General features: G+C 39.4%; 1 protein-coding gene across 1 annotated transcript in view; it reads right to left on the minus strand.

Moving 5' to 3' along the window:
- Window positions 1–23283, minus strand: part of FAM98B (family with sequence similarity 98 member B) — a 46862-nt gene extending 23579 nt beyond the window's left edge. The window contains exons 1-6 of the mRNA XM_080648370.1: window positions 23147–23283; window positions 13982–14127; window positions 12188–12322; window positions 5614–5792; window positions 2587–2667; window positions 1169–1285 (exon numbers count right to left, since the gene is read on the minus strand). Coding sequence (XP_080504496.1) covers window positions 1169–1285; window positions 2587–2667; window positions 5614–5792; window positions 12188–12322; window positions 13982–14127; window positions 23147–23217 — 729 coding nt within the window. The 5' untranslated portion in view covers window positions 23218–23283. The remainder of the gene's footprint in view (window positions 1–1168; window positions 1286–2586; window positions 2668–5613; window positions 5793–12187; window positions 12323–13981; window positions 14128–23146) is intronic.
- Between the last annotated feature and the right edge of the window lie 207 nt (window positions 23284–23490).

Below are 23490 nucleotides of genomic sequence, written 5' to 3' on the forward strand. Positions count from 1 at the left end.
CTGATTTGCAAATCGACCAGTCACTATGATGCGCACTGACCACCAGGGGGCAGACCCACAGGGGGAGCGCTAATGATGTCCAACTGACGGCTTAGGCCTGCTCCCTGTGGGCCTAAGCCATCAATCAGACATCTCCCGAGGGCTCCCAGACTGTGAGAGGGCACAGGCCAGGCTGAGGGACCACAGCCCCCTGCCCCCCAAGTGTACAATTTCGTGAACCGGGCCTCTAGTATTATATAAGCAACTAAGTTTGTGGTGATACATTTCTACAGCCATAGGAAACCAATACTAGACACCACATGGAGAGACCACATCAGAGCCACGAAGACAACCAATGCACCCCAGCAGACAGCAGAACCCAGACATGTGAGACAAGCATCTTGGATGTTCCAGCCCAGCCCAGGCATCAGCTGAAGCTGCATAAATGACCCCAGCTAACACAACATGGACAGAAGAAATGCCCAGTAACATGCACAGATTTACCTTACAACCTGAAACAACTTTAAAACTGGACAACCCACATGAACCAGTGATTTTTCAGACACTGGGCATCAAGGAGCATAAGACAGTGCTCCCTGAAATAGGAGAAGCAAATGATTCCCAGCTTACTGTTTAGAGAGTTTCCAGAGTATGCTGCAAAATAGGGCAGGGAATCCTGAACAAAGCCTAGGTACAGGTTAAAGGCATAAAATGGCAGTGATGAGAGACAGCTCTCTAGAAATCTACCTGCAGAGATTCTACTTGTGGATACCTCCATTCTCCAACCCCCTCTTTAACTGGACCACACTCCACAGCCTTATGACACTTTTAAGAAGACTTGTTCAGGTGTCCATACTACCTGTATCTATTCTTATATCCTGCTTTCTTGATCAGTGGCTCAATATACCGATCTGTTTCATTCGATGCCTTCCTTAATGCAATCCTTGTATAAATCAAAACAGCTATGAATTTAAAATAAATGTGAAACATTTGGATAGAAATTAAGATACTGCAAACAGGGATTTACACAAGGCCAGGATCTTTATATAAGACCAGTAGTTGGCTTGGGTATGTGTTTCAGATAGTGAAAAAGTGCAAATGTGGTGCAGTTACATATTAACAGACAAAGGAGTCTGAAGAGCTATCACAGAGTACCACCTACAGGACACAAATGGGAAAACAGCCTTACCTTTGCTCTATCAGACCATCCAAAGGACTGCACTGTTACATCCAATCGCTTCATCAACATCCGCCGACGGCACTCATATTCACAGGAAAGAGCATCATTGATTCTTTCCAGTTGTTCCTAAAGAATTTGGAAACAAATATAAATTTTAGATTCTCTCATTTTGCAAAGAAAAGAAGTTTTAAAATTATGGTCAATACTTCCTACTGATTCAAAAGATACTGTACTTGAGGACCATTTTCTGATCCCATGAGACTTTTCATTAAATTACACAAATAATAAAGAGTATTTGATAGAACATTTGTGATATTCAGAATATATTAAACATATAAGTTACATTTTACAATTGGTGAATTTACCTCATCTTCAATCAAATGTGTTAAGTAAAACATCTACTTGCTAAGTAGTGGGCACCAAAAAGGAAAGAAAATACCAATAACGTCCTATCTTGCAGGTTTTGAACTACTATCCTTTTCAAATCACAATTATACTAACATCCTGGGCACTAAAAAAACTCTTGGCCAGATATTTTTTAAAGTAATAAATAACCAGACTGAAGAAGTGTTTGGACTTATCTATATATATAAAACCCTAATAAGCAAAAAGACCAAATGGCGGAACTGAACAACTCGTCGCTATGACGTGCGCTGACCACCAGGGCGTGCGCACGGAACATGGCAGGCATTGGCAGCAGGTGGCAGAGCACAGAACATGGCAGGCATCGGCTGCAGCGGGATGGTGAAGCAGGCCAGACCAAGGCGGGGTGCTGGCCGCTGTCATCGGGGTGAGCCTCTGATGGTTACTGAAAATTCTTTGCTCCTGCATGCCACAGTCCCGCCAGGCACTCGCACCTGCTGCCGGCACCAGCCCCGCTTGCATCCACTGCTGGCGCTGGAACCACCTCTCACACCCACTGACAGCTGGCTCTTGGCGCCGTTGGCGAGTGCAAGGAGTGGCTGTCGGCCCCGATCGCCCCTCAGAGCTTCTCCACCTCCCCTGCTCCTGAGGGGCAATCGGGGCAGCAGCCACCAATCGCAACTGATGGCGCTGGCCTCGCTCGTACCTGCTGCTGGTACTGGCCCCAATCGCTCCGTGCCATCAGCGGGTGCGAGCGGGGGCGGAGGGAGTGGGGCCAGAGGCAGACAGAACCGGGGCTGCAGCGGGAGGGGCCGGGCGGGGGCGTGGAGGATGGGCCAAGATGCACCCGTGCCCACCACAGCCTCGTAGCCTCTAGTTCCTTTCAAGGTGCACGAATTCATGCATTGGGCCTCTAGTTATTCTAAATATCAATTCATTTTAATTCTCCAAAATAACATATGCATGCTACACACTGTAAAATCTAAATGCTTATTTATAAAATTAAGACATATTCACTAGGTGAATTACACACAACTAATAAAAGGCGGGTGATTGGGACTTACTGTCTGTTCCAGATTTAAATCCATTTTCAACAGTGGTTTTCCCACATGATTTTTCTGGACTTTTGAGAGAATATCTTTCACCTAAAAGTAAACATAATAGATTGTGAAAATGTATATTCTCTAATTTAAAACAATCTATTCTTTAATGCTATAGAATAAATATGTTAAAGTGAAATAACCTTAGCCCTAACCAGTTTAGCTCAGTGGAGAGAGCATTAGCCTGCAGACCAAGAGTCCTGGGTTCAATTCCAATTAAGGGCATGTACCTTGGTTGCAGGCTCCTCCCCAGTGTGGGCCCTGGTCGAGGCTCTTGCAGGAGGCAACCAATCGATGTGTTTCTCTCACATCAATATTTCTCCTTGACTTTCCCTCTCTCTTCAACTCTCCCTAAAAATCAATGAAAAAATATCCTCGGGTAAGGATTAACAAAAACAAAAAACAACAAACAAAATATAACGTGCCTTTACATATTAGGAAAGAAGATCACTACAAAGCAGAGTATCTTTTTCTCTTTCTTAATATATTTTTATTGATTTCAGAGAGGAAAGGAGGAGAGACAGAAACATCAATGATGAGAGAGAATCATTGATTAGCTGCCTCCTGCACACCCCCTACTGGGAATTGAGCCAACCCGGGCATGTGCCCTTGATCAGAATCAAACCTGGGCCTCTTCAGTCAGCAGGCTAATGCTCTATCCACTGAGCCAAACCAGCTAAGGCCAGAATACCTTTTTCAAAGAGCATTAGTGCTGGAGGCTAATTCCAGCATGTCATAATAAACACAAGAAGTCCTCTAAAGGTTGATGGGCTTCTATATTCAGCAGGGCTGAATCATATTACCTGCTGCTGAGACAGTTGAAGGCAGTTCCCCCAACCTGACAATGCCTACTGTCTACCAAACTTTATTTTTGATATATATATCTGCTTTGCTTTAGGGCAATTTGTGTTAATAAAAAGCTAGGGGTCCAAAGATTAAAAGAACTTGGTTACTGAAGCTAGGTCTCCTCTGGCTCCCCAAAATGCCTAATTTATATTTCATGTCTAGTCTCTTTATATTTCATGTCTAGTCTCTTTATTAATTTACTCGCAGCCCCTTTTCCAGATTCCTGAACCCTTCTACATGCTGAGAAACACCCCGGCAATTAGCTATATTAACTCAAGCTATAATACACCTTCTTTTCCAGAATAAGAAATAATGTACATAGACAACTACAGTAGTTATAGGTTTTACAATAAGAATTACATGTTTTATGGGTAAAACAATTTTGGAGTTTCTTCTTAAGATGGCACTCTCTTACATCCTGGTAAATGCTCTAAAAGGATACCTTTGATGAGCACATTGGTTTTTCTCAGTTAAGTACCATGTACACATTCCAATTATAAGTATTCTGGTTTCATTGTTCAGCAGAACACCATAGGAGACCAAGCCCACTCACTTATAGTCACCACATACAAATTTCATTATTTTTGCAAACACAGAAAAGAAAAAAAATATGGAAATATTTCCTTTTGCTAGGTACTGAATGGAAAAGGAAGTCCTTTTACAAGTAAGTATTTAGCCACAATGACCCCAGTAACAACTACCTTATAATTAACCTGTCAGCATTTGAACACAGGCATTATAGCCTGCCTTAAGGAGGGAAAAGAGCTTTGGTGAAATTATTAATACTAACTGGAACCCATAAAAGGAAATGAAAAAGCTTTTAGAAAGAGCCCAGAAATCTGTTTCATTGAAACAGTCCCAAACATTTTAGCCAATACGAGATCATTCCTAAACCAGAGGAAATCAGGGGAAAAGAAACATTGAAGAGTAACTTGTTAAACTAGAACAGTGGTCGGCAAACTGCGGCTTGCGAGCCACATGCGGCTCGCAAGCTGCCGTTTGCTGCTCTGTTGACTATTGAGTTTGCCGACCACTGGGATAGGGGCTTAATCACAAAGAACAATAACAGCCTGTAATTATTGGAATCGAGAGTCTAGGTCAGTGGTCGGCAAACTCATTAGTCAACAGAGCGGCAAACCGCGGCTCGCGAGCCGCATGTGGCTCACGAGCCGCAGTTTGCTGACCACTCATCTAGAACAATGTTTTTGAGCTGGGATTTCCTTATTCTTTGAGCTGTGCCCAGCTGGTGTGGCTCAGTGTTTGAGTGTTGACCCATGAACTAAGAGGTCACTAGTTAGATTGCCAGTAGGGGCACATGGTTTGCAAGTTCTACCTCTGGCCCCCCAAAAAGTTTCTAATATTGCTTTCATCTTAATAATACTAAAATTCTCTCACATTCATTAAGTCAAATATTTTTTATTTTTCAGTTCATAAAAAATCAATGAAAAAAAATACTTTATTCAAAGTTTTAGTTTAAAGCAGTGTGTCTAAACATGGAGTGTTAGTACCTATTCTTAAGGGTGAGAATTTTCTTTTCCTTTAAAATGAACTCTATAATATTCCCTTACAGGGCTCCTACAAAACCTAGAAAGTAGGTCAGAATTTGGTCTGTGAGAGTAGAATTCTCTCTAACATATGGCTCGACTAAGAAAAAGGGGAGTTTAATCATTGAAAATAATTCAAAAAGCTTGAAGTAGGTAGTTTGTGGTTATTTTCACTCCATCAGAATACTCATTCATTCACTCTACAACAAACATTTACTAAATACTTATCCACCAGAAATTGTGCTGCCAAAGAGAACTACATTGCAATTCTATTAACAATATACACTAAAAAAATTTAATTTGCCTTTGACCTTATAGGATAATTCTACTTGTTTCATTATGTTGTATTTCAACCTTGTTTAGGAAAGGAAGACTTAAATTTGCAAAGTGATTTCTATCATGCAACTCTCAAAAGCCTGAGGCAGATTAGGTCACATACATATTAACTCCAAATCCAAAGTTTAGTTTTTATGAAGATAAACTCTCTTGAAATGGAATGTATATCTTATACTTAAAGGAAATATTTTCATTTTTAATACAACATTTACATATTAGCATTTAGTTGAATTTTGGGGAAAGAAAAATAAAACAAATACAATACCTTTGACTCCACTTGGTTTAACATAAGTGGAATGTCAGAAGTTGCTGAGTTGGGAACACCAAGGGTATCACAGATAGCTTGAACTTCCTGATAAATTTCACTGTTTTTATCTAATTGAGAATTTTTACGTTTCTTGTTCTGTAATATCTGCAAAGCTTGAAGCTCTGTACTTAAAAATACTATAAGAAAAAGGAAAAACAAATAATGTTAAAATGTATACAAACTCCTTAAAAATCCCATTTCTGGGTATATATCCAAAGGAACTGAAATCAGGATCTCAAAGAGATATGCATTACCATGTTCACTGCCATATTGTTCACAATAACCAAGATATAGAAACAACCTGTGTTCTTTGACAGATGAATGGATAAAGAAAATGTGGTATATACATACAAAGGAATATTATTCGGCCATTAAAAAGGAAATCCAGCCATTTGTAACAATATGGATGAACCTGGAGGCCATTGTGCAAAGTAAAAAAAGTCAGACACAGGAACACAAATACTACATGTCACTGTGATGAGAAAACTAAGACAGTCAAACTCGTAATACAGAAAGTAGAATGATGGTTGCCAAGGGGAGGGTGAAACATAGAGTTATTAGTCAAATACAAATTTTTTAAGAACTAGTGATCTGTTTTAATGAACTTTTAAAATCAGAGGGACCTTAGCATAAGTCCCCATAAGTCAAGTTGGATACATAGTGATCAGATTATATAACATAAGTCCTAGAGATCCACTACTTCATAGCATTGTGGCTGCAGCACTGTATTGTAATTTTTAAATACTTAAAAATTTGCTAAGAGGATAGATCTTATGCTGTATTCATTCATATCACACAAAATAATAATAATACTAAAGTGGAAGGAAACAAAAAGACTGTGCCTACCTGTAGTTTAAAGTGCAGTAGGAGAGACACACCAGTAAATCAATAATTTAAGAATGTATAAAAATGTGTAATATTCTGATAATATATTCTCTCTTTCATATGCACAGACTGCTCAAGCCAGGAGAGAACGTATAGCTCTAACTAATCTACAAGCAGAAAGAGTAATCTGAGTAATTATTTGCCTTCAGATAGACCACCCCTTTACTGTCACCATTTCATTTAAGTCTTTCAACAGACATATTTAAGAAAATTACTCAAAATCTTAGATGGTTATAGTCTTATTTTAAATTAACTTTCACTACAGTTGTTAAAATATTAGGGTTCTGTTTGTTTTTATTTGTTTAAAGTTATACACACACACACCACAGTTTAACAGTAGTTTCAACTTCAGCTAAGCAGAAGAAGTATCTGAGAAACTTTAAAAGTATACTAGTACGTGCCAGGATCCCATCCTCAGAGATTCTGAACCAGATCTAAAGTAGGAGTAGGACATCTGTGTGGTTTGTTTTACACCTAAGGTGATTTTCATGGGCAGACAAAATTGAGACACTGATTTAAAGACTTCTCCATGCAATCTACATATCAGACAGTCTAAAGAGGCCACAAAAAGTTAAGACCAATAAGTATTAAACTTTGCTTATGAGGATATGCCAAGGACCCTCTGATTTCAAAATTTCATAAAACAAATCAGCAGTTCTTCAAAAATGTATATTCTGTCTAGAACCTTGGCTGAAGTCCACCTTATTCTATGGAAGCATGCTCTATGTAACAGTACAAGCAAGAGTTCAGTCTAGTATTTAAAATGCCAATCCATGCAGATGGTAAACAATACAGTAAAAGTCTTCTTCCCACAACAGATCCTCAGATTCCCCTTTCCCTGAGGCAATCACCATTAGTTTCTTGGCTATCTTTTTAGGCATATATGTGTATGTATATTTAGTATATGTACCTACCACCTATGCACTTTTAATTTCTTTTCTACAAGACATACTACAAATGTTCTGTATATTTAATTTTTATTTGCCAATATAACTTAGAGACCATTCCACATCAGCACATTTGATCTGTTCTCATTCTTATAGCTATAAAACGGTATCATTGCAAAGATGTGTATCACTGCAAAGATGTACCATCGCTACTTAACTACTACAAACAATGCGATAGTGAACATCCTTTTCATATATCTTTGTACGCTTGGGGAAATAAATATGTATACCTAATCATAAAATTGCCAAGCCAAATGGCAGGTGAATTTCAATGGTATTAATAAACCCTTCCAGAGGTTGTACCAGTTATTCTCCCACCACACTCTAATGCAGCCGTGGGCAAACTACGGCCCGCAGGCCGGATCCGGCCCGTTCGGCTGTTCTATCCAGCCCGCGGAGCCGAAAGAGCGGAGGGTTCTCTTGCTCTCCCCTCTGCTCCTTCACCAGCAGCAGTGTTAACATGGCAACGTCGGGAAACATGGCCGCAGCTCCTTCTTCTGAGTGGGCGGATTTATATCCCCCATTCAGTAGAAGGAACAACCTCTCAATCTTCCAGATGCTCCTTGGAATGCCCGCGGACGTGTCCCCCGACATCACCCTGGGAATGCGTAGACACCTTATCGTGGTGATGTAGGGAGACACGCCCCTGGAAAGCACAGTATCAGAGCATTAGCTAAAAAGGAGACCAACAACACTGTTCCCACTGAAGTTGATGTTTTAAAGACCAAAAACCTTTCAACCCAGTCTACATTGCCATCTACATCTACGTCCTGGGCATAATTTGGAAGTTGCACTAAAGAAAATGTTTAATTTACTGTTTACACATTTTGTTCTTTTCTATTTGTTTTAGTTTTAAATTATTTTATTATATTTAAGTTTAATTTGAAAGGCTTTTGTACCTTTCCTTTGTTAGGCAATTTTATTTTGCCTTTGCCATCTTCAATATAAGGTATGTTATTGTGCTATGATTCCTCCATTTTTTTGAAGTTTCAAATTATAATAATTAGTGTTTACATTCTTCTTGTTAAAATGTTTGAAATGAATAAAACTATTGAAATAAAAAAAAGACCGTACCCTTTTATGTAATGATGTTTACTTTGAATTTATATTAGTTCACACAAACACTCCATCCATGCTTTTGTTCCGGCCCTTCAGTCCAGTTTAAGAACCCATTGTGGCCCTCGAGTCAAAAAGTTTGCCCACCCCTGCTCTAATGCCTATAGTATATGAGAATGCTTATTCCCCCAAACTTTATTATGACTTAAAAAAAAAAATTTGGGGGGGTATTTGCTAGCCTGATAAGTGAAAAAAAAATGATACCCTATCATTTTATTTTTTTAGAACTCTTTAACTTTGAGGGATATTATGCATCTTTTCATTTTTAAAAGTGATTAAAATTTTTTTTTCTGTAGAATGCCTTTGTCTTATGTGCATTATATATTTTTCCAGATTTTTTTCTTCTTGATTTACGAAAATTCTCCACATAGTAAGGAATTTGTCCCTTTTTATTTTATATATGTTGCACACGCTTCCAAGAAGATGAAGAGGTTTTTATATATGTTTTCAACACAGTCAAACCAAAGATAAAAATGGAATAGATGCTGGTAAAATTGTGAACTGGTATAACCTTTCTGGAGCAAAATACCACAATATATACTTAGACCAGAGATCTTTTTTTTTAAATGCTCATAATCTAGTCCTAGCCCATTTTGCTCAGTGGATAGAGCATCAGCCCTCAAACTGAAGGGTTGAGGGTTCGATTCCAGTCAAGGGCACGTACCGTGATTGCAGGCTCAATCCCCAGCCCGGGGCCAGGGCACATGCAGGAGGCAACTAATCAATGTGTCTCTCTTACATCAATAATTCTCTCTCATTGTCTCATTCCTTCCACTCTCTCTAAAAAATCAGTGGAAAAATATCCTCACATGAGGATTAACAAAAAAAAGTTCATAATCTAAGTAAAAGTAATCCAAAATTATAAAGAAATTAATGTAAAATAGAAAAAAATAAAACACCCAAATTTGCCCTAACCAGTTTGGCTCAGTGGATAGAGCGTCGGCCTGCGGACTCAAGGGTCCCAGGTTCGATTCCGGTCAAGGGCATGTACCTTGGTTGCTGGCACATACCCAGTAGGGAGTGTGCAGGAGGCAGTTGATCGATGTTTCTCTCTCTTCGATATTTCTAACTCTCTATCCCTCTCCCTTCCTGTCTGTAAAAAATCAATAAAAATATATTTTAAAAAAAACAAACACCCAAATTTGAAACCTATTAAATAAATGTATGTCCATAGCATAGAATGTTATGTAACCAATTTAAATATTTTTAAAATATTAAGTGATGGGGACATGCTCACAATATATTAATTGAAGAAGGGGAGAAGGAACTATATCTGTAACAAGATCTCAATCTTATTTAAATGTGATGGACAAAGGAAAGAGAGAAGGAAAAGAAAATATGCCAAAAAGTAATTCACAATTCTCTCTGAGAAGTGAGATTATAAATGATTTTGTTCTTTACAATTTTATCTACTCTGGAAGATTTCTATGATAAGCATGCAATTTCTTTATAACATCATAACACAGAATTTACCATTCTATTTTTTAAGTGTACAATGGCATCAAGTACATTCACACTGTTGTGCAACCATCACCACATCCATCTCCAGAACTTTTTCATCTTCCCAGCTAAAACTCTGTACCCATTTAACACTAACTCTCCAACTTACCCCACCCCCAAGCATGTATTTTCATAATCAGAAAAGCTATACCAACTTCTCCTATATCTCCTCTTTAATTTTACTTGCACCAGAAACCTATCTTACCATTACTGCTGAGCTTCTTCACAGTTAAGGCAAAAAGGGAAACATGGTGAATTCCATAGTTCTCACTGACTGGCATAAAGAACATGCAAGTTCCTCTAGGCCAGTGGTTCTCAACCTTCCTAATGCCACGACCCTTTAATACAGTTCCTCATGTTGTGGTGACCCCCAACCATAAAATTATTTTCATTGCTACTTCATAACTGTAATTTTGCTACTGTTAATGAACTGTAATGTAAATATCTGTGTTTTCCGATGGTCTTAGGCTCTACAGCAGCAGTTCTCGAAAATAATTTTATGGTTGGGGGTCACCACAACAGGAGGAACAACATGAGGGTCGCGGCATTAGGAAGGTTGAGAACCACTGCTCTAGGCCATGCTTCTTAGCTTCCTTTCTATTCCAAAATACCTAAGGGATACGATGACCTCCCATTAATAACAATGGTTCATTACGTCAGTGACTCACACTGAATAAAAGGAAGATGGGAAAATAGTATAAGAAATGAGGGGGGGCCCTAACCGGTTTGGCTCAGTGGATAGAGCATCGGCCTGCGAACTGAAGGGTCCCGGGTTCAATTCCGGTCGGGGGCGTGTCCTTGGTTGCGGGCACATCCCCAGTGGGAGGTGTGCAGGAGGCAGCTGATCGGTGTTTCTCTCCCATCGATGTTCCTAACTCTCTATCCCTCTCCCTTCCTATCTGTAAAAAATCAATAAAATATATTTTTAAAAAAAAAAGAAAGAAATGAGGGGGAAGACATAATATTTATTCCACCCAACACACAACGTAATTCAAATGTCAACACTTCCAGCATCATCACTAGTTAAACACACACACAATTCGTGCTCTAGTGCAACAAACATTACTAACACTAGAGCCTACAAGGAATATATCACAGGGATCTTTTTATAAATGGTACAACCTAAAACTAGAAATCTTCAACAACAGATGTTAGAAAAGTTCTTTCAAATGGTCATTGTTTGCAGAACTTTCAAAAGAGCATAAAATTTAACTGAACTAAAAAAGTTTTGAAGAGACCCAGTGCAAATAAATGGATTTTTATTAATGGTAGTTGTTTGAATATAGGGTAATTTTACTCCAAATTAGCCCCTGATGAAAATAGGCCACACTTGCCCACGCCAGGTAGCTCAATTGATTAGAGCATCATGCTACTCCAAGGTTGTGAGTTCAATCCCCAGTCAAGGCACATATAAGAATTAACCAAAGAATGTGTAAATAAGTAGAACAACAAATCGATCTCTCTCTCTCTCTCTCTCTCTCTCCCCCCCACGCCCCTTATTTTCTTTCTCTAAATCAATAAATAAAAATCTTAAAAAATGAAAAATAGGCCACACTCACTAGAACTCTTGTGGTCCAAGGGTGCAATTTTTTTTTTAATTGATATATCCCTAATGCCTAGAGTAGTTTCTGTTACAATAGTAAGTGATCAATACATATTTCTGAACCTACCACTATCACTCAAAGACTATCACTAAAGCAAGATCTAATAATCTGCTTAGTAGCCTAGTTTCAAAGAACTTTATAATTAAATAGAACTTTAGAGATCACCAACTTTAGCCACCTAGCCACAAATACTAAGAGATTCATTAAGTGAAGGAAAAAAATTATTAAAATACTACAGAAATCACTAACAGGTCAAATAAATCATAAATGTTAGAAATCTTACACCAGTAGAATTCATTAGTAGAATTTATACTACCTTTATATAAATATCCGAGTCAGCTTCATAGTTTGTCAAATATTAAAACCTTTTAAATATATAAGATATCTAATGCTTCATTAATAAAATTTCATAAATTTTGACTTAAAAATTTAAAACAAAGATCAAATACATGCATTTAAATGTTCAAAAAAAGAACTTACATAGAAGTTTCAAGCAGTCATCCTTCTTTTTTAGACGCTCTTTAATATCTCCTGATATGAGTACAGAATATGGACATGCCATTTCTTTTAAAAAACCACTTATCTCAAGCTGGAAGCTTTCTAGATCATCTCTCCCTTTAAAAAAGAAAAATCACAAAACATTTACTGACTATTTACCATATAATCTAATACTATAAAATCTACAAGTTCATTTCAATTTCACATTCAATTCTAAATTTTCCTTTTGACATTAAATCCTTACATGTGTGACCCCAAAGCTTAGGTAAAGGTAACCAAATAATTTCTACATTTAGAAAGTCACACTTTAATTAGGAAACATAAGTATCAGTTTAAGAATATAAATATGTGAGATTATAAATTTTTATATTTAAATTTGATTAGTATTTTCCAATATATGTTCCATAAAGCAGATAAAATGGGAATATTTTTGTATGAGTAATGAAAATATTAAAAGCATTATTATGGCTATAATTATTAACTGGCTTCAGAGCAAATGATATTTCTATGGATTCAGATCATAAATGCAGTCATCTAATTAAGCCTCACTGCTTATCTTTCTTTCATAACCTAATTATATAGAAGCCTGTGTCATGTGTTTTGAATTTAGCTTATCTTACTTAGTTTCAAGGGAATTCTATTAGATTTGGCAAGAAAAAAAAAAAAAAGCATTTAAAAAGACAGCTTCAAAAGGGAAGTCTACTTTGTCCCCTAGCAAATGCCCAATAATTTATTTTTTCATTTTATTATACCATCTGAAATTCTACCAAAGACCCACAATGACTCCAGTTGCCAAGACATCAATGCATTAAACTTTATGAACAAGTACAGGAATCCTATATAATAAAGAGGTAATATGCAAAGTAACCCTCACGCCCTCACAAGATGGCTGCCTAAGACCAGGCTGGCAGGGGGTTTAGTGAGGGACAACCAAACGACTGAATAGCAGGCTGTGTGGGGTGACCAGGCCGGTGTGGGGGGGGGGGGGGGCGTGAAGGGCAACCAGGCCGGCGGGGGGAGCAGTTAGGGATGACCAGGCCAGCAGTGGGGGCAGCTGGGGGTGATTAGGCTGGCAGGGAGGGCAGTGAGGGGCAACTAAGCCAGCGGATGGGGCACCTGGCCGGCAGCAGGGGGCAGTTAGGGGTGACCAGGCAGGCAGGCAGGTGAGCAATTAGGAGCCAGCGGTCCAGGATTGTGAGAGGGATGTCCGACTGCCAGTTTAGGCCTGATCCCCGGGATCGGGCCTAAACTAGCAGTTGGACATCCCACAAGGGGTCCTGGATTGGAGAAGGTTCAGGCTGGGCTGAGGCGATGCCCGCCCCCTGCCGTGCACAAATTTCATGCACCAGGCTCTAGTATTTTATAAGAGCATTCCTATGTGAATCCAGGTCCTGAGTTACATAGGGATTTCATGTACTTAAAAAAAACACAGAAAACAACAACAAAACCCCACCTTAATTCAAAATAAGCAGCATTCAAAAATTAAACTTCTTAAATAACCAAATTCAGAGTCTTTTTCTTAAAAATACTAAGATTAAGACAGCAGATAAACAGAAATTGTTTATAATCTTATACAAATTTTAAGAATAAATTTTGGATTAATATAACATATAATCCAAAGATATTTAATACAATATATTGAAGTTCTTAATATCAATGATTTTTCTTTGTATAGATTTTTCTTTTTCTAGTACATTTTAGATAAAACTGTAAATCATAAGCTATCATTTCAGTTTACTATTAAACAAAAAAGTAAATAAAACACAATGGCAATACCAGCTGAAGTGATACTTTCTTCCAAGTTGCATAATGATTTTATTTGAGAGCCTAACCAAACACAGAGCTCGGAAAACTCAGGTGAGGATAGTCCACCCTCAGCTGCCTTGGTAAGGGCTTGCTCTTCTAACAGTGGTCCCTTATACCTAGAAAGAAAGACATAAAAGGTTAAAAATTAACAAAAACCTCATATTCTTTATCACAGCCTACTGCCTGTTTTTGTAAATAAAGTTTTATCAGAATACATCTGATAAATGTATCCATTTACAGACTGTCTCTGGCTGCTTTCACACTGCAATGGCAGAGTCGAGTCATTGTGAGAAAGATAGCACGGCCAGCAAAGCTTAAAATTTCTACTATCTGCTCTGTTACAGAAATGGTTTACTGATTTGTGCTCTATATAATTAACATTTGGCTTTTTCCCTATATTTTAACATCTTTTAGTAAAATTATCAACCAATTTTAAGAGAAATATTACATATAATAAAGTCAAATAGAGCTAAGTCTAATAATTATACTGGTTACAAGAATAAGAAAAAAGGAAGTAGTGACAAAACAGATGCAAACTTTAAATTTAAAAAATTAAAGTTGAAAAAGACCTATAAGATCACTTTAATCTAAACCATTTATTTTTTAATTTTACTAGAGATCCAGTGCACAGATTCATGCACTTGGGGGCATGGCCTGTGGGGATCGGCCCCCTGTGGGAGCACCGCTCATCCTGGTCAGCTGAGCGGTGAGCATATGACCCCTGGTGGTCAGTGCATGTCACAGCAACTGGTCGACCGGTTGTTCTGGTCGTTCTGCCATTCGGTCACTGGGCTTTTATGTATATAGATACTTTCAAACACTGCTACAAAGTGTACTTGAATAGTACCTTAAATTTTTTAACCATCTTATAAATTATCTTAATTGAATTAGATATCTGTTTTCTACTTTATTCCTCTTTCTGCAATTGAGCTTTTATTTCATGTTATAAACTTATAGATTTTAACGTATTCGATGAGTTTTAATCCACTGTAGTTATTTTTCTTTTCAAACAGTCCTATCTTTGGTTAGTGAGAGGCCATTCTTGTTTGATTTATCCCCAGTATTCTTTGAATACTTTCCTTGATTTCTTTGACAAGATGTTCTTGTCCTGTACTTGTAATTGGCCATTTCTCCAAAAAGCCCTGATTCTTTTTAATGGTATTTAGAGTACACAACCTGGTACTAAAGCTTAGTCACTGTATCTGAAGCTTTTTCAAAGACCCTACATCAGGATTTCACATTGCTATTTCCAATTCAAACTTAGAATTGTGGTTTTTTTTACCTAATTTGTTTTGTATTTTTATCTATTTTCTCTAAAATTGTGGTTTTTACTATTTATATCTATTTTCAATAAAAAATACAATTTCTAATGACATTTATATAATCCTAGTAAAAAATATAAGTTACATATAGTTTCAGAGTAGGAAAATCAGCATTTTTACTAACAACAAAATCACTGAAAACAATTTATGTTTTTATGTTTTAGAATATATTCCAGTAAGGATATATTTTTTAAAATTCCTTTCTGTGATTAAACCACCTATTCAACATATTGACAGACCTTTGTTTCATTTTGCTTTAAAATTTAGAAATTTGTCTCTCGTTTTGTCCTGATTTCATTTTTAATTTTGCTTTATAATTATGTAAGTCATTTATATGGTTTCAATGTCTAATTTACAAAACAAGGTACATTCAGACAAATCTACTTAACAATATTGTGTTCCCTCTACTCTAGTTCCCTCCCTCCCCCAAAGGTAACCATATTTATTAGTTTTGGGATGTCATTCCACAATGTTTTTAAAAACAAACATAAATATACTTTTCCTTTTTTTTAGATAAAAAGTAGCCTACTACATACTGTCCTATTCCGTGCTTTAAGCACATATATATTCACATACACATATTTACATACTAGTGGCCCAGTGCACGAAATTCGTGCACTGGGGGTGGGGAGGGAGGGGTGTTCCTCAGCATGGCCTGCACCCTCTCCAATCTGGGACCCCTCGAAGGATGTCCTACTGCCGGTTTACAGGGATCAGGCCTAAACCGGCAGTCAAGACATCCCTCTCGCAATCCGGGACTGCTGGCTCCTAATCGCTCACATGCCTGCCTGCCTGCCTGCCTGATTGCTCCTAACCACTCTGCCTGCCAGCCTGCTCGCCCCCAACCGCCCCCTGCCGCCGGCCTGCTCACCCCCAAATGCCCCCCACTGCCAGCCTGATCACCCCCAACTTCCCCCCTGTGCCAGTGTGCTCACCCCCAACTGCCTCCCCTGCCAGCCTGCTCACCCCCAACTGCCCCCCCTGCTGACCTGCTCACCCCCACCTTCCCTCCCCACTGGCCTACTCACCCCTAACTGCCCCCCTGCTGGCCTGCTCACTCCAAACTGCACCCCACTGCTGTCCTGATCACCTCCAACTGACCCCAACTGACAGCCTGCTCACCCCCAACTGGCCCCCCTGCTGGTCTGCCCCGCCCCCTCACCAGCCTGATCACCCACAACTGCCGTCCCATCCTGGCCTGATCACCCACAACTGCCCTCCCCTTATTTGGCCTCTAACTGCCTCTACCTCGGCCCCGCCACCATGGCTTTGTCCAGAAGAACGTCCAGAAGGTCTCCTGGAAGGTCTCCCAGTCTAATTAGCATATTACCCTCTAGAGGTCAATAGAAATACTACTCAATCATTTTTATTGTCATATAGTACCTCTCTGTCTGGATGCACCCTAGATTATTCACTATGCCCTTACTGAAGGACATTTGGGTTAGTACATCGTTTTCCTATTATAAAAACTGGCAGATTTTTGTCAGTATATATCTGGGATAGATTCCTGGAGTTGGGACTGTTAGGTCAAAGAGTAAATGGATATATAATTTTGCAGGATACTATTATATTTTCCTCTACAGGGGTTGTGTAAGTACCCACTCCTCACAATTCACCATAGTTGTCAAACATTTGGATTTTTGACTATCTGGTATTTTAGTATAGTTTTAATTTACATTTCTCTTATGAGCAAGGCTGTACATCTTTCTACATGTTTATAGGCCATTTGCATTTCTTTTTCTCTGAATTCTCTGGTTGTATCTCATGAAGTATATTTTCAAACCCCCATTTTACAGGTAAGAAATTAAGGGTTAATGAGGTTAGGATACCTGCTTTATAAGTACTAGGCCAGGCACAGTGCTGGTCACATATATATATATTCATATTTATAAATATATATACTCATATTTATAAATATATTTATAATTCATTTAATGTTTACAGCAATAATTTGAAGTTAGTATTATCCTAATTCTGGGTCAGAAAATAACTAGATTATGACATAATATAATTTAAACCCAAATATGACCCCAAATGTTCCATGTGAACTATAAACTTGTGCCTACACTAATAAGGAAACTAAGCCAATAACCTGGCTAAGTTATACAGTCAGGTAAAGGCAGAGCTGGGACTAGACCACTGTCTATGCTCCTTTAGCCAAGACTGGTTCCTCTATGCAATTACCTTTCTTCCATGTCTTACAGTGCCTCTCATTGAGATTTAATTCATAAACATCTTTATTTCCCCCTACTTGCTTGCATTTCTGCAATAATCATAAACTCTTGAATAAATATATCTAATTTATATAGCTGGTGATATTTTCACTCAAATGCCAACCACAATTCAACAAAATTGATTAAATCACCAGAAATAAAGAATTTAGAGGGAGAAAACCCCACAATCCTTAATGCCTCTGGGTTCATCAGATTGATATAAAGAACAAGAAAAAAAAATGCATTTAACAAACCTAACATCTAATAACAATCACAATACAACTAAAATTTATAAACTGCTCTTATGGTAGGCCAGTGTTACATGCTTTATGTATATTGCCTCATTTAATTGCCATAATGTCCTAAAAGGTATTATTATTATGCTCTTAGTTTGTTCTAAATATTCTTATTTAATTAGGAAAGTGCTACTCTTATTCCAAAAATTGGAGATACCTCCCCTAGGGCCCAGACTCCCCCAGGAGTCCCCCATACAGTGGAACCACAGTTGCTGGTCTGACACTTCAAACTGGGTGATCCAATCTTCAGTCTGTTAGGGCCATTGGCAAACCTCCACAAAGACACAGCCAGATCCTAATTTACTTTGTTTTCTATTTTTATTAGGCAGTATACTAGTATAAAACATGAGATCCTTTCCCCTGTCATCTGCCTAACCTATTGGCTTCCCTCTGATCCAGTTCTCCACTTCTCCCTGCTTCCCAAGTTCTTCCACTATGTTCCATCCATAAACAGCAACTGTCCTATACTGTCAATCTCTTCTCAGAAAGATTATCCCTACCACCTCTAGCTTTGGCTAGTTTACTCTCTCAGATGGCAGGGTTTGTTCTCCTTTCTTCCCAATATAACATCCGTATCATTGCTCCCTCATATTCTTAAAAATATCTCCTGTTCTCTCCAGGCTCAAGCCAGTCATATTTGCCACCCTCTTTCTCTTGTAATTTTCATCTACCAATCCCTTGGGTTTTCCCCAACATTCCCTGTGCTCACTTTTCCTTTTCATTCCTTTTTTTTTTTTTTCATTATATTAAGTTTCTTCAAAGTCCACACGTATACCCTTTCCAGTACACTGAGCTCTCAATTCTCTAACTTCCTCTTTTCCATCCTTTGCCACTACATCCTAGACCTTACTATCACCTGGAACTACTCCACCTTGGAAATCATTAATTCAAATATGTCACTTCCTGACCACAACCTACTATCTATCCTTTCAGCTTGCTCTTTTGACCAGTCACCTACAACTGCTCTTTAATATCACCTCTACCTCCATTCCATTGGTTCCTCCACATACTCTGCATTTACTAGCTCCCTGCTGTCTTCACTTTCTTCCCTATTCAATTTAGATTCCAATATATACTTCACTGTGGTGCTAAATACCTATTGCAGAAATGAATCCTTGATACCATCATCTCCTTCAGCTCTAATATCCAATCAATCACTAAGCCCTAAAAATGCACTTCTTTCCATATCCACTGCCACTAAGCAACCATCGCTTCTTGCCTAGACTGACTAAATTCTCCAATCCACTCTCCACCTTGCTGACAGAGGTAACTTTTCAAACTAGACATCTAAACACTCCCTTTTTTAAAATCCTTCAATCATAAAGATGGTGGCATAGGTAAGCACAGTACTCGCCTCCTTCCACAACCACATCAAAATTACAACTAAGCTACATAACAACCATCATTCAGAACTGCCTGAAATCTGGCTGAACAGAAGTTCTACAACTAGAAATTAAAGAAGAAGCCACAGTGAGACTGTGAGGGGGACTGAAAGGGGGAGGGCTCCTGCACAGGAGCTCTTCTGGAAGGACAAGAGAGGGAGCAAGAAATTGAAAACCTATTTGAAAAAATAATGACAGAAAATTTCCCTTACCTGGTGAAAGAAATAGATATGAGTTCAAAAGCGCAGAGTCCCAATTAAGATGAACCCAAAGAGGCCTACACCAAAATACATCATAATTAAAATGCCAAAGGTTAAAGGTAAAGAGAGAATCTTAAAAGCAAGAGAAAAGCAGTTATTACCTATAAAGGAGTGCCCATATGACTGAGCTGATTTCTCAACAGAAACTTTGCAGGCAAGAAGGGGTTAGCAAGAAATATTCAAAGTGATGAATAGCAAGGATCTACAACCAAGATTATTACTCTACCCAGCAACGCTATCATTTAGTATTGAAGGTCAGATAAAGAGCTTCACAGACAAGAAAAAGCTAAAGGAGTTCATATCACCAAACCAGTATTACATGAAATGGTGAAGGGTATTCTTTAAGAAGAAAGGAGGAAGGAGGAGAAGGGAAAAGAAGGGAGGAAGAGGGAAAAAAAGGAAGGAGAAAATGGGAGGTGGAGGAAGAGGATAAAAAATATGACAGCAAAATGGCAATAAATATAAAAAATAAATGAACAAGGAATCTAGTGAACAAAATAAACTGATGAATAAAATAGAACCAGAGGCATAGAAATATGGAATAGACTGACGAATCTCAGAGGAAATGAGGGAGGGGGCGTGGGAAGAGATTAACCAAAGAATTTACATGCATACATGCATCACCCCTGGACACGGACAATAGGGTGATGAAGGCCTGGGGTGGAGTGGAATCTGGGAAGAGGGGGGCGATAAGGAGGGGGAGGACATCTGTAATACTCTCAATAATAAAGATGAAAAATAAATAAATAAATAAAACCCTTCAATTATGTCCCATTGCCGTTATGACAAATAAGAAAGCCACAACATAGCCTAAAAGGTGCTGCATGCCCTAGTCTTCACCTAACTCTCCAATCCAATCTTCACCACTCTGGCCTTTGCTCTCTGCCCTCCGGCCTCTTAGCCTCCTTCCAGTTCTTCTAATACAGTTCCTTTCCTCTTCTTCTCACTGTAAGGACACCTTTGTCCTCCCTTCCAACCCAACCTCACCTAGTTAACTCCTATTCACCCTTTCTTTTTCAACTCAAATACCACTTCCTCAGAAATCTATGACTAACCTCCCTAAGACTCTATAGGTCCTCCTGTCATGTTATGTCATCCTGTTCTTTTCCTTTAAAACATGTGTTATTAGAGTTAATAAATATCTGTGTGATCATGTCTGTTTCTCCACTAGACTGTGGCTCCACAGGACAGGGACCTATTTTGCTTACCATGGAATTCTCAGAACAGTATAGAATTGTGCTCAATAAATATTTGAAATAAACTTCTCTCCATAATGGTGGTTTGCAACCTAGGCTGTGAAGCTTGTTTTTAAAAATGCATGCCTGTACTGCATCCCCAAAAAAGATCATGATTCACTCAGCTTATAGCATATATGAGACCGGAACATTTTTTCACAAGCTCCATACATGATTATGATGCACAATCAGGGATGAGATCCACTGTTCTACAAAATCAAAGACTCTCAGAACTGAAAGAGACTTCTGAAATCTCTGCTTCTTTCACAGATGAGAAAAATAAGTTATTTTTACCCTACCATTTATAACAGACCATATCACTAAACTGTTCTTTCACATAGATGTCCACTTTTAATTCCTCCCTTTAGTTACCTGACAAACTAAAGTACCTTCATGATATCTCATGTTTCAATCACAATAGAAAATTACTTACAATCTACATAGACAGTATTTTAACTGTTCAAGTATAACACCTATTCAATTATAACACCTATTGTAAGTATACAACAACTAGAGGCCCAGTGCATGGAATTCGTGCACTGGAGGGGGGGAGGGTCCCTCAGCCCAGCCTGCGCCCTCTCGCAGTCCAGGAGCCCTCGGGGGATATCTTCACTGCAGCAGAGGCAGGAGAGGCTCCCGCCACCACAGCTGTGCTCGCCAGCCGTGAGCCTGGCTTCTGGCTCCTGCGTTGAGCAACTGCCTCCTGGTGGTCAGTGCACGTCATAGTGACCAGTCGGTCCACCATTCAGTCGATTTGCTTATTAGCCTTTTATTACATAGGATAGTACTTTTTTTTCTACTCTTCCATTATTATAAGAAACTTCAAACTCTTGTCCTCAGTTATTTCAGAAAAAATCAACTCTAATTTTTACTTTCCATATTGAATACTCTGAAACTAATTTTCCTTAATAAAAGTCAAGGTTATAGCAAACTTCATTTTTCAAGTACCTATAATATAAACAAATTCAAGGAATAAAGAAAGCAAAAAGGGGATTGACTTTACCTTTTCATAAACTACAGAATCCCACTATTCTTATCTGGAATACTTAGGAGCTCAAACGTTTCAGGCCTAAACACTTCAATTAAGTATTTTAACTTCTTGTTCTGGTTACTTCCTTAACCAAGCTAAGTGAAAATTTCCGAGGGATTTCACAGAAGAAAAAAAAAAAAAAGCCCCTAAATAATCAGTGGCTCTCTTCTTTCATTTGGCAAACATTTACTCAGGATCTACTAAGTGCAGGGCTCTGTAACTTTGGGTCACTTGCAAAGTAGGTGTTAATCAGGGTCCAAAAGCAACAACTGATAGAGGATCAAGTGCAGCTTCAGGAAAAGGTAAAGGGAGCGGGGGATTCAAGCTTCACAATAGCACCGCAAAGGCACAGTCTAACCTTTCAAGAAACTCCAGCATGTGGGAAGGCAAACAATTGTGCAGATGGCTCCATTCTCTTTAACGTGTGTTTTTTTACTCTAAACTACCTGGTCCTTTGCTTACCTCTGTGCACGCTATTCTTTGAACTTTTCTTCATTCATTCGCCCACGATTTATTGTGCCAGACACCACGGTAGGATGGTACTTTGGAATAAGACCAGAAAGGCACCTGTTTTCCTGGAGCTGACTGGGATGAGGGCGGGCGGGGGCATTCCAGATACAATGTGCAGGTCAAGATAAATTGTGAAAAGAATAACAGCTATGAAGAAAAACAGGCTAAGTCTGAGGGAGAGACTATGTTGTATAGATATGCTCCCATGCCTGGAAGCACTACCATCCCAGGAGTTCCCACAGCACTTACTAGTATCACGCTGAACAGTAAATGCTACACTCTATGGAGCCCCCACGGTAACTACGTAAACTAGGAGTAATCTGAAACTGGCTCGTCCTCCGCCTAGCACATAAATAAGAACACATTAACAAGAAGTAAATATGCTGTTAACGAACGGTGGCTGAATGAATGGACTGAACTAAAACATTTTCTACCGTCAAGGATGCTGGAGAGATGCGCTCCCGAGGCCTAATTAAGCCACAGGTGAGCCCTAATTAAGCCACCGGCCGCACACCGCAGGAGACACCAGCACCTCCCCCCGGGCGCCGCAACGACGGAGACAAAAATATCCCCCGCGGGCTAGGGACACGGGTCCTGGGCGGGCTGATGCTGGCCGGGCCGCGAATGCTGGCTGAGGAGTTCCAGGCAAGGAGCTCTGAAGAGGGGCCACGCGCCCCGGCTCTCCGGCCATACTCCACCCCCAGGCCCCAAACGGATTTCTTTCCCGCCTCCCGCTTAACTCCGTCGGCGCCGGAGGGGGCAAGGCAGGAAAGGAGGCCTGCACCGAGCTGCCGGAGCCCAGCAGAGGCCCACAGGTGGGGGCTGCTGCAGCCAGGCCGAGGGAGAGCTTACGTTTTCGGGGTTAAGACGTCCCTAGGAATACTCACCCCAACGCCTCTAGTGTGTCCAGAACGTCCCCTTCCATCGTGGGTTCGGGACCCGGCTCCGGCCCTCTCATGGTCCTCCGGCCAAAAGCTGTTCGCCGCTCTAAGGAGCCCGCCGGAAACCGGCGTTACCGCGCCAAGGTTCCGGTCGGGATCTTGACTGGGATTGCCTGCGAGTGCCTCTGACTGGGAGCCCAAAGGTTCCCGGCCTGGAGGCAGTCTGTACTCAGATGGCTTTATTTAAAATAACAATAGAAATAGTAATAAAAAGCGTTAGTTCTTATCTGTGGAAGTCAATCTTAGCAAACATCGCGATTCTACCCGAGTTTTTCTCAATCTATCAGACT

This window comes from Plecotus auritus (assembly GCF_963455305.1).
Source record: "Plecotus auritus genome assembly, chromosome: 1".
In the NCBI taxonomy this organism is placed as follows: domain Eukaryota; kingdom Metazoa; phylum Chordata; class Mammalia; order Chiroptera; family Vespertilionidae; genus Plecotus; species Plecotus auritus.